The 12,637-nt window shown below is 39.8% G+C and overlaps 1 protein-coding gene across 24 annotated transcripts in view; it reads right to left on the reverse strand.

The window, feature by feature from the left end:
- Positions 1-12,637, reverse strand: part of MICAL3 (microtubule associated monooxygenase, calponin and LIM domain containing 3) — a 186,433-nt gene that overhangs the window by 69,349 nt on the left and 104,447 nt on the right. For 18 of the 24 annotated variants that reach the window (XR_009964379.1, XM_062616638.1, XM_062616637.1 and 15 more), the window contains 5 exons: positions 10,714-10,770; positions 8,780-8,869; positions 6,223-6,330; positions 3,657-3,764; positions 2,802-2,988 (listed from right to left, as the gene is read on the reverse strand). Coding sequence is in view for 23 of the 24 variants with exons in the window: in XM_062616638.1 (XP_062472622.1) it covers positions 2,802-2,988; positions 3,657-3,764; positions 6,223-6,330; positions 8,780-8,869; positions 10,714-10,770 (550 nt within the window). In the remaining variant the exon portion in view is untranslated. Of the gene's footprint in view, positions 1-2,801; positions 2,989-3,646; positions 3,765-6,222; positions 6,331-8,779; positions 8,870-10,713; positions 10,771-12,637 lie in introns of those variants that run through there. The other 6 variants (XM_062616648.1, XM_062616647.1, XM_062616649.1 and 3 more) reach the window with 4 other exon arrangements.

The raw sequence follows: 12,637 nt of genomic DNA on the forward strand, positions 1-12,637 counted from the left end.
TCCTAACTAGCCTCCTTTCCATTGGGTGTCTGACAGCCATTTAGCTTAAAATCCTATCAAACGCCAAAGCAAAGCTGTGAAGCTTGTGTGGTATCACATGCTAACAATGCAGCAGTGTGTGAGGAACAAAGAAATCATCACATGAAAAGCTGGCAGAAGCACTTTTGGAAAAAGCAAGAATGAATACAACCAGCAGAGGAAAGTGGGAGAAGACAGTGTTAACTCCCAAAGCACCATCTCTAAAAATGCACAGTGGCTACTTATGGAAAGTACAATTAACCAGGGATTCATTTTCACAATTAAGACACTTTGTGGTGCTACTGATTTAGTAACTACCCACAAGCCTAGGTGGCTTTTCATGGGTATTTGAACGCTGTCAGGAAGTAATACCATAATACAAATACATAGTAATAACATAATACGAATAATAACAATAGAAGCAAAATGATGGCACATAATTATCTTTCAGTGTACCCTTGTCACTGTATCCTGCTTGGTACATGCAGCCTGTAGTAGCATCCCCTACTGCTATTCTATTCATACAACAGTCCTAATGCATTTCAAACCTATATTCTGATCTTTGCCTCTTCCTCTAATTTCACTGGGACAGTATTTGCACAATGCTTTGCTTTATGACGGAAAAGTGACAAATGCTCTTTTGATAATCTCTGCTTAAATAAACATTTCTTAACATTTACTCTTTAAAAAAGCCTGCACTTTCAATTTGTCTATACAGAGCTACAATAGAAAAGCTCTTACATAAAAAAATGTTAGACTTTGAAGCCTAAAACCAGACACTGACTACAGAACGTTGCAGAATGCTTATCAGTCAAAACAGCCAGATGAATAGCAACAATGCATGTACAGCTTTGTTATTTTTTCTCTCAAAGAAAATCTGGAATGAAACATAAGCTAAATTTTCACTGTAATTTAATTAGCTAGGAAACTACATATTTCTGTTTGGCCATATCTGCTTCATATCCATAAGCAAGTGTTAGGCATTTAAAATCATTTCAGAACCAATGCTATTAGTGTGCTGAAACTCTGAGCTTTGTGTTTGCCTCACTGAGAACTATTTGGCCATAACTATATACGTAAGCTTGCTTGCAGAAGGAATCACTAAATCTGGTGGCAAAAAATGTTTCAGCCTATACAGCTGACAGAGGAGCTCAGTCTCTTACTGCTGAACATATAGTAAGATACTCAGTTCCTTGTGTATGCTCAATATAACAGCATTCCTCAAAAAATGCTTTTTTCCAACTTTGATTATGGATGAAGATGTTACTTTTATATGCTGATTTCAAAATTGTTATTGGGCCCTTTATACTCGCAGGCCAACTCTGCTGACCTTCTGGTCAACTAATAATTGGTTTTCTGTTTCTTACTAGGAGACTGGTTTATGATTCTAAGTTTGCTCAACACTTTGTGACTGAACAAGTCCATTACTTAAAGTCAATACATAATGCATTGTAAATGTGTAATTTTGGTTCTTTTTTTTCCCTTAAGCCTAGATGCTGTTTCAATGGCCATTATTCTACCCAGTATATGCAAAAAGTTTCTCCCTAGTTACACACAGTAGATACCTACTAATTTCACCATATTTCAATCTGAAGTAGAACATTCTGGAGTTTTATCCTGTGGCATACCAGTTTACACTTTTTATTTCATCTTTGCCTCCAGGGGTGGGGAGAACTATCAGTACTAACACTTTTTCCTGTTATTTTGGTTTCTGCACCATCATGTCTGGAGTAGAATCCTTTCCACCTAACCTCTCACTAGTTTCACACCATTTTGTACATACTTTCCTCCTGAGACAGGAGTAAAGATAAATGGTATCTGTGGAAGAAAATAAAGAAACCTACTGACATAAATAAAGATCTGAGATACTTTCTTGTATTTTTTTTCTTCAGAATACATGAAGTTGTATACATGTCAAACACTGCTCAACATAGAATGCACCACATTTTAGAAGGAGAACACTTTTCAAAAGTGATGTGTGATTTCAAATTACTACTCTTACAGGCACACTTTGTTGATAAATTGAGTTTCAACTGCTGCCATATTATCTAGCTTCTCACATCTGTTAGGTGTATCTGGAGATTCCCTTAGCATGGTAGACTCTTTAACTGAGTCGTCAGCAAGTTTTGCAATACTATTCCTTCCTCCTCAGTCTATCAGATACAGAAAACAGTCATTACTGAATCTTCAGTAGTGACTTCAACAACACTTTCTCTCTATAGATAACATTGACTTACCTCTATTCAACTTTGATGCTCCATTTTTCATTATACAAACAAAGCTTAGTTTGTAAGGATCTATTATCATAGACCCCGATTATATAATTCCTACTTCAGTACACCTAAAATAAACATATGGAGTTGGATAGCTGTGATGTCTTCAAGAAGAAAAAAATGACTACATTAGTCTCTAATGTGTTATTTTCTCTTAAGTGGCATTAAACACTAAGGAGATTCCTCACTTGACAGTAATGAAAAGGGTCTGGCCTTCAAACTCAGGCTCCAAACCCCTTTCAAGACCCCAAAAGCTATTTGTTTTGTTGCATTCTAGGAGCTATTATTATGTTAAATTAATTATTAAGAGCCCAGTTATGTTGCTGTAGCATGACCTGGCCATGGGAAGTCCATGTAGTTTCAACAGTTTGAGAGATGGTGTCTTTGGAATGGATGTTACATTCTTCCCTAACTCACCAAATACTTCTTAAGCAAAGAAAAAGCTGAAATCACTAGACAGACTTCCAGGACAGTGAAGTGAATTCTGACAAATAAGGCAATTTCTCTTACCATCTTCAATATCATAGGCGTAAGATGACAAGCGCAGAGTTGTCGCACAGTATTCACACTTGAAGCAACTGCGGTGGAAGAACTTGCCTTCAGCACTCAGCCTTTCCATCACATAGACTCGCTTGCGGCAGAAGTAACAGACATCACTGCCTCCCAGGTTTTGGGGGAACTCCTTCTTGAGTGAGCCCTAGACAGAAACAGGCATGGCTAAATCTGTGTGTGCCTCCAGACTCACCAAGATTGCACGGTCATATTTCCTCTTCATTTATGCAGATGATATCGGAGCATCTGAATGGTGCAGTTCTTTCACACATGGATGCTGCAGTTCTTCAACACAACTCACAATTTTAACCAGGACACAAAAACTAACCTTACAGTCCAGGGAGGAAGGTCCTAGGATGCCATGCCTACAGATGTCAGGAGTAAAATAAGCTTTGGATAGAGTGGACACCAGTACTATTAATGATGACCTTTAAATAAATGACTAAAGGAGGCATATGATGGAAAGCCAAAACCATTAGAAATCCCTCAAACAGCAATTCTTAGACCTCCGTTATCAAAATAAGTATCTCATCCAAAAAATGATAACGCAGAAGTAGCCCCAGTGGATCAAACATCTTCATAAATATGACAAACAGTTTCTCAAGTGTTTTTTGCACAATCCTTGGATGCTGAGATCAGATTAAAAAACAACATTTTGCAAGGAAAATGAGGACAAGCATGAGGGTAGATAGAGAAATTAAATCTTTCACAAAGCTACAACAGATTCCATCAGTCGTAGTTAACAACTGGACACTCACAGATCTACAGTACATCTAAACACAAACACGCATTATCTTCTGTACATCGTCTTACCAGTTCCTTCTTGTCTAGAAGGGTTTTGGGTTGCTCTTTCCTTTGAAGCTGATTGGCTATCTGCTCAGCCAAAGAGCTCACTCCGCCTGTGTACATCTTTATATACTTCTACCAGATGGATGGAAAAAAACAACAGTGAAGTGAGAAAAGAAAAAAAATCAAATAATAAAAAAAAAAAAGACTAAAATGAGAATAGGTTAGGTGGTGAAAAGGTGTAGAGAGGTCAAATCATGCCAAGACAGTGGACAATATGAAGTGACAAGTAGTAACAGCAAAAGCTAGTGTCATCAGAGATCACCAGTACAGCCTAGGATCAACTTTAAGAATGGGAAAAACGGCTTGCATTTTACATCCTGTAAGTGTTCCAGAAATACTATGCTGATGAAGAAAGGAGATCTTATCTTTGCGGGGTATTCTGTACCTGGAAACCTGAGCATAGACACTTCCAAAGACAAGGCCAAATACAGGTTAAGATTCTAGGTTACGGGTAAAATTGGCATCATAACAAAGACCTATTAAAAGACACTGCATAGTCTACTGCAACATGCTGATCACATCAGCCTATTTTTATGCTTAGTAATAGGAAAGAATTAATTTACATAGATGAGGGAGAAATCCTTAACTAAGGAACTCAAAGTGATTCAAAAATATGAATTCTTCCAATGCCGAAAATACATAGAGATTTATATGGAAACAGATGCAAAAGCCATACTTGCGCACGTCTGGAATATATACTTGTTCAACAGCGAACACAGCTTTATGACTAACGAGGCTTTTCTCCATTATGGGTACTGACCGACTCTCTAACTCTGGGTATCTAAAAACCCTCCAGTATTCTGAGAAATGTAGACAGGTTAACTGTTACCTTAGGTGGCACCAAATGGGTGTTTGCAAGCCAACTTCAGTCACTGCAGGAGCAGAGGAAGGGTTTTTCACAGGGAATACTTACAACTATTGGCAATAATTACATGGTTAAGAAAATCACGTGATTACATCCATGTTAGCTCAACCACACTGCAAACGCCATGTATTTGATTCAGAGCAGCAAGGAGCACACCAAGCAATTTTCCTTTTCCAGGCTAAGAAGTATTATGAATGTTGCTAGTGGGAGCCTCCTCAGCAAACGAAGGATCATCAGAGAGACAGTCCAGCTTCTGGCAAGTGTAAAATACCAAGGATAAGAGTTTTTTGAAGAAAAGGACTAAAGGTGTATCTCAAGACTCCCTTTCCTCATATAGCAGAACTTGTTTGAAGGACTCTAGTTATCTTCCACAACTAATAACACAGCACAAGTGGTTATTAGCCTTTTAGGAGTGTTTAAGACCTTCACGTGTTCAGACATGGGAACAGCAGGAAGCTGAAGTGAAATTCACCACAGAATGGGTACTTTGGAGGGCTCAGCCATCAGAGATTACTGCTGTTATCACTGAAATCCTAACTATTTAAGCTCCGTGTCACTAAAGTAATGATATTTTACTTCTACTCAGACACAACTTCTATCTCTACTGAATGCAGAGTACTTGCAGAATTTATAAGTGCAAGAAATAATACATGGTTTGTCTTCCATAGGTTCTATATACTTCCTTAGCTACTGTGTGCACACACATAATGGGCAGAGCTGCCATTCAATGTCATACACTGCACCTTGTCAAATATTACATTTAAAATGGTGACCAGTGGAAAAAATTTCTTCAGCATTAATCTTTATTTGGCAAGAATAATTTGGCCAAGACTCTTCCTTTAAGAGACCAGAAACCTTTAAGACTTAAAGTTTTCTTAAAAGAGAGTTCAAGCTTTTCCATGGGATAAACTTTCTTTCAGCTGAACCAGGTTTCCACAGAACAAGTTTTGATTTGAAACGTTCATTCAACATTCATTCAGATGCTTCAGGATCTTTAAATTTCTACCAGTACATACGAAGGCCCATGCTTTAAAAGCTGTGCTAATCTTAACTGACAATACTTTGGACTATTTAGTGTGGGAAATTTAGTTATTGAATTCTTGATTTGGGGTTCAGTGTTTTCGATTTGTTTTGCCTTTTTCCTACACATCACATTTGGCCTTGTACCAGGCCAGCTTTGGACAAATCAAATTCCTACTATTTATGTAAGATAACTGCAACTAGTTGAAATTATCACTGAATTTTCAGAACGGTAAAGTACTTTTTATTACACACTGTCCGCTAAGCATATATGCACAAAAGCATTCTGCAGTTTGGCCCAATATCTCAACAAAAGCAGCAAGCAAAACAAGAAAGCTTTACTCCAAAGCCAAAAGACTATCAGTCCTCAAAAAAATAACATTTAAGAGTGAGATGTACCACTTTCCATCTACACCAGATGTTAAATGTATTTAGTTTCAAACCGCTTTACGGCTGACAATAACCAAGCTATGCCACAAACTGCCTCTGGCTTCTCATTTGTGCATGAATATGCACAGAAATTGCATTCTGCAGGTGAAGCACTCAAGCCTGGCCATCTCTTGTGGTGTGTCGTTGGCTGGTGGGGCTAGGGTGCAGCAAGCGAACACAGCTGAGTGCACCTCGCAATGCTCAGGCTAATGCTACCTGTCGAAGAGAGTCAGATGAAGGTGAAGAAGGGCGATTAGAAGAACGGAGACTAAGGGAGAGCTCCCACTGGTCAACAAAGAATCGGCGAGACGGTTCAGTCTCAGGCTAAAAAATAAAATAAAAACCAAAACAATCATACATGGCTACAGAGAGAAGAGAGGAGAAAATACAAACACTCAGGCCCTCTATGCCCACCATCAAAAAAACGATGCTCATAGGAAAACTTGGAGGAATATGCCCAGTGTATCTTCACTTTCTCCCTATCAAGACAGAGTAAGTTATTCTTAATTTGCTCTTTATTAGGTTTTAAGTCATTTATGACCATTTGGAAGCAGTTACCTTCTTCTACAGATGTCCAACCTCCTGTAACCCAACCAACTCAGCCACTGGCAAAGCTCCCAAATCAATTTCCTCTACTCCTCCTGTATCTCCCACTGTTCTTTACTACTGGCCCAAGGCACGAAGATCATATTTCAGGCCATGTGAGACCTCTTCTATATTTTAACTATATTAAAAAAAGCCTGCTTCTCCTTGGGGACGGAAGAGAAAGAAATTAACTTGTACTCATTGCCAGTAATTGGCAGCAAATTTCTAACCTAAAATTTACTGTAAGCAGATTGGAAACATCACACTGAGAAGAATGAAACAATGTAAACCAATCTGCTGTTCTTGCCTATCAAATGGCAAACAAAAAATCCCAAACTGAGAATATGCATCTTTCTGAAACTGGTTCCCCCCAGAAGGACCCAATCAATTGGTCTTCCAACATACCCCTCATTAACTCTATGGCTCATTATGCCTATCTTCCAACAAATACTTCACACAAATAGGGAAAAAACAATAGCTGGAAGTATCAGACAAAACAGTGCTGGTGGAAAGAGCACATTCCTAGAAATTATAGTCTGGAATGAAAAATTGTGCAAGTTTCAAATATTTGACTCTCTTTTACAAGAAAATTATGCTGTTAGTTATAAAAAGGAAAAATGAATGTCATGTAGCTGTATGACCCACAAAAATAGCTGTTTCAAGCTGCTTAGGATAGGATAAGTTCAAGACTAAATCTACTGGATAAAAAGCAAAATAGCTTGGCTTTCACAATTTCCCCAATTTAAAGAAATACAACTATTTGAAAATGTCATACTTTGCTAAGCCTTCCTTCTCTTACTAAACTATTATTCTTCTTTTCCTTCACTTAAATCCCATACCATAATCCATCACTGCCTGCAGTGTTCCAACATCTGTTTCCTTTTTCCTCTCTGCCCTACCCACTTTATCCTTTCCTCTACTTTGTGTTCCCAGCCCCCCCCTCTATTTTCTCTTCTCCTAATTCTGCACTATACAGAAATCCAACAGAATTCAAAAATTATTCCTGCCTTTGCATTATAATGCTGTTTATCTTTTCTACCCTCAAAAGGAGCTTAAAAGTGCTTAGAGAGCAACATAAAAGGTAGGAACAAGATGTTTTGGTCTAGATGTTCATTTCTGTATCATCATTTCAACTAAGTAGGGAAATGCACACAAGCATGCTGTCTTTGGATCACGCCCAAGATCTTCAGTTGTGTCACTCATTAAGAGAGTTGTGAGGATATTTAAACTAGTCTTCTTACTCAGTCTTTCAGAGTTTCTTCTGTGTCCCCAAATCCTATCTAAAATCTAACTAAAGGTTCGCTCTTTCTTCTTGGAGAACAGCTTCACTGACTTTAATCACCAGCAAAGAACAGCAATGAGAAGTGACCTCGATGTTATAAGTTTCCTTTTGACATGGCTTGGAAAAGTTATCACCACAAGCAAAAGTTCTGGGACTGTTTATACTCCAGCAGAAGAAGACAGCTTGATTTTGGATGGTTAACTCAAACAGTAAGTTATTAAAAAAATCCCCTCACTTATGTAAACAGTGTTTTCCAAAAAGCACTCTCCAGTTTGCCAAATGCTGTTCAAGATAACTGAAAATAGATAGGGGCAAGCAACTAGAAACTGAAGAAGTCACTGTTCAAACCAGCATGCTCCATATGCCAAGGATGACGTACTGGAGAGAAAATTAAGCACAAAACCAAACCAAAAGTGTACACTTGAATCAAAGAAAATCCACATAAGCTGCCAACTCTACCACTGCAAATAAGTTTGCATGAAGCACAGACACGAAAGTAGTACTTCAGAGCCAGGAAGCGTGCCTGGAAAATGTAAATGTTGCTGCTTCCAGAAGCATCTGTGAGCATTTGACTGGTAGACGACCATTGTGAGATGATTTGATCTGGACTCCAGCTGGTTTTCAGCATGTAGTCTGAAGCTCAGAGGCTGGGTTTTACCTTATTGTTTATATTGTGTTTTGAGAAACAGAAATACCATTATTTATCAAGCAAGGAGACAGGTAAGAAGTAGCAAGTAGGATAGAAATACTACACAAAATAGACTTGACTGTGTCCTTCTAGCCATATGACTGTGGAGCAGTGGTCATCATATTTTGGTGAATTTTTCTCTCCTTCTGACCACAGATGTGATCGGTACCCAGAATCCCACACTGATACAGGACACCAATAGGCAGGGCTGTAGTCACCTGATGCCTCACTGCAGGTCTGGACTCCAGGAGGGCCCTTTGCTCAACATTCTCAGGCACTTGGTCATCAGAAAATAAACGAGGAGATCTCTGTGAGATGAGGAAGGAGGTAATAAACAAAACAGGAAAAAAATAAAGCCCCCAAAGGAACACTGGAATGCCACACATAAGGTATGAAATACACATGCAGAACAGTAACAGGAGCTCCCATGTGAAGGCTGCTTTTACTCTCAAAGGCTACTGTTCTAATCAAGTGCTAAGTTTTGACCCACAAGGCCAAGAAAAAAAAACAGTCGAATTAGTTGTTATTCACAACTCTCCCACCTATGACTGCTGCAGCCAAACCCAGACAAGCGTGTGGCCTCTCTCAGTCTGGCATTACCATCCAAAATACATTAATAAATAAAACCTGTGGCTTTATCATGCATAAAGGAGCTTATTTGCCAACTTATTTCGCCACAGTTCTCAATTCTCAAGGATTTCCTTCACATATCTAAACCTGTACATACTTGTGTTTCTTGGATTTGTGCACAGAAACACGTTTCCAGGGTAATAATGTACTTCAGTTCTCCTAAAGAATGACTTAGTTTTCTTAAAGATGAAAAGTGAATGCTGTACTTGCCAAGGAGAGGATGCTTAACAAGCCTGGCTGGTTGAAGCAAAGTACAGCAAAATAAAACTGTCTCAGAAACTGCCAGTTTTACTTCTGCAACTTTGCTGTCCTACTTGTTCTTACTGTGCTGTCATGTCAACACACCCCCAAGCACAATATTTGACACCTCTGCTATTCTGCTCTTGCATAACAATCTTCTTAAACTGCTGTGTGGTGCACTTAGTGACACAGAAAACAAGACCTGGCTCATGGCCTGCTACACAAGACAGGAGTATTGCTTGCAGTATCACACAGCTTCAACTAATTTGTTTGTAGAGTTCAAAAGGGAACAGACTACAAACATGTGCATGAAGAAACCTCAGGCTTGATCTGTCAAGAATGCCAGGGTGCTGCTATGTATTGCTAGCTGTCCTTCAAAGCAGAACAGAAAATCAGGTTCACACCCAATTTACGAGAAACGCTTCTCTCATTCAGATGCATTAATAATACTCTCAATTTTCAGCTACTTTCAGTTCCACCTACTCCTTCCTCCTAGATCATTTTCACTAAAACTAGGGCCTATTATAAAGCTGTGGGCTTCTGTGTCACTGCAGACACGTGCTTATTCATTTTCTACTGCCTGTCAGAAAACATTTGGCCCACAAGAGTCTTTTGTTAGAACACATTCTGAAAGTTGCAACAGTTTTATAGCTGGCTACCACTTAAGACTTAATTCATTCAAAGCCTTTACTGGAATGTCAATGAATTTGTCAATATGAATTCAAATCAACCAATTCTTTTGAGTGCCTTTCTTTTCCTATGCTTCTGTATTATACTGAGCCATTCAGAGAGACTGTTGAATATTTCATTGTTAAGAAGGCTTCAAAGTCTCCATATTAAATAATGCCTCATGATTTTTCCTTTTACTTTGGCCTGTAGGAGGCAAGATGGAATGCCAGCTGTTTAACCATCCAGAAAGCAAGCAGTGAAAACAATGCAACCATGTTTGCATGAATTAGCACCAAACATAACTCTTCTTGTTCTGCTACAGCCACAGCATACTTCGCTAAAGAGGTGTAAGAGAAAGAATGGGAAGAGCTTAAGCACTAGATCTATGCCAAAATAAAAGCATGTAGCAAACTGTTGATAAAGGCTTGTTATGCATTTATGTGGGTATCACACAGAAGTAATCACTCCTAATTGACTCTCAGCAGTTCCAGTGTGTTAACAGCAGCATTAGGATAAGTGTGTTTCACTACCCAGTCTATTTGCTCTCCGTATTGCACATATCCACCATAGCCTTGTGTCATCAGCATCCATGCCATTTGTTCATGCTCTTTACCCTTTCCTGTCTGGGACTCTGCTCCCCGGGATAGTCAGCACCAGGTTCCCTGTTTCTCTGCAGGCAACAAATTATGAGCTTAACAATCACAGACCAACTTCCTAGTCAAAACACACTTCATCTGATTTTTCTTAAGATGCAGGCAGAAAAGAGACCATAACGACAGCAGAACAGTTTAGTAAGAATATTCTAAACCTGCCAATAATAAGATGGCTCCTGTAGGAAAATTAATTTAAAACATATATTCAGATAAGGTCAGTAAACGACAATACAGTACCACAATATAACGAAATTAGTACAGGAAAGATGGTAACGCGCTCAATGTAACTCATGCTGTGATGTTAGATCAAAGGATGGAAATGGAAAGCTTAAAAGAAGTGGCAGAATGAATGCATTAGAAGCATGGAGTTTAAAAAGTTTTAAAAGACATCAGTGTAATAAGGACACAGATCCATCTGACTTGCTATGAGGCCAAGACAATTTCAGGAAAGGAAACCATTCCTAAGAAAAAAGAATGTCTCCAAAAGCAGATTTTTCAGCTGAGCCTTCGAACGAATCAGTTCTATAGCACAAGGAGCAAAAGATCCTCAGAGTTAAAAGAAGGAAGCCAAATTTTTTATTATTATTATTTCTTTGAGCAAGACAACATGCAAAAAAAGTTTTTTATAGGAAACAACGTAGAAAAAGGGTCGAATTTCACTTGGACCCAGCAGTAGCTAGCTCTCACGACTGAGCTAGACAACCAAAAAGACATAGGACAAACACTTGAAGAAGCCAGCGAGAGAAAACAGATCTAAAGTGGTCCTTAGTGACTGAAAGCCAGTTTCTCTGTATGGAAAATGAATCACATGCCATAGATTAAAAAGTAAAACTGCATTTAACTGCCTTAGCTTCTCTATCTGCAATCTTGGGGAAAACCTTTCTTTTCTCATAAAAGGTATCTGTCAAAATTTTCGAAGGATGTTGGCAAGAAGAAGACAGCTAGCTATCACATCACAGAATGGTTTGGGTTGGAAGGAACCTTAAAGATCATCCAGTTCCAACCCCCTGACATGGGCAGGGACAACTTCCACTATACCAGGATGCCCAAAGCCCTGTCCTGGCCTTGAACACTGCCAGGGATTGCAGCAGCCACAGCTTCTGTGGGCAACCTGTGCCAGTGCCTCACTAGTAGAGAGCTTCTTTCTAGTGTCTAATCTAGACCTAGTCTCTGTCAGTTTAAAGCCATTCCCCCCTTATCCTGTCATTACACGCTCTTGTCAAGAGTCCCTCTCCAGTTTTTCCAGGAAGTCCCCTTTAGGCACTGCAAGTCTGCTCTAAGGTCTCCCCTGAACCTTCTTCTCCAGCCTGAACAAGCCCAAGTCTCTCAGCCAGTCTTCATAGCAGAGGTGCTCCAGCCCCCTGATCATCTCTGTGGCCTCCTCTGGACTCAGCCCAACAAGTCTGCATCCCTCTTCCGCTGGGGGCCCAGAGCTGGATGTAGTACTACAGGTGGCGTCTCATGAGAGCGGAGTAGAGGGGCAGGATCACCTCCTTCGACCTGCTGGTCATGCTCCTTTTGATGCAGCCCAGGATATGGTCGGTTTCTGGGCTGCGAGCACACTGAAGCCGGCTCATGTTCATTTTCTCATCGACCAACACCTACAAGTCTTTTTTCCTCAGGGCTGCTCTCAATCCATTCTCTACCCTGTCTGTAGCTGTGCTTGGCATTGCCCCAGCCCACATGCAGGACCTTGTACTTGGCCTTGCTGAACTTCATGAGGTTGACATCAGCCACCTCTCTAGCCTGTCAAGGTCCCTCTGTCTAGCACCCCTTCCCTGCAGCGTGCCGACCACACCACACAGCTTGCTGTCACTGGCAAACTTGCCGATTAAGAGTAAGTCCTGACTACTCTGCTAAAAGGTAACATGCCTTACAGAGTTT

The sequence above is a fragment of the Pezoporus occidentalis genome, unplaced genomic scaffold (assembly GCF_034315485.1).
Source record: "Pezoporus occidentalis ecotype Australia unplaced genomic scaffold, CSIRO_AGI_Poc_V1 ctg19, whole genome shotgun sequence".
Lineage (NCBI taxonomy): Eukaryota > Metazoa > Chordata > Aves > Psittaciformes > Psittacidae > Pezoporus > Pezoporus occidentalis.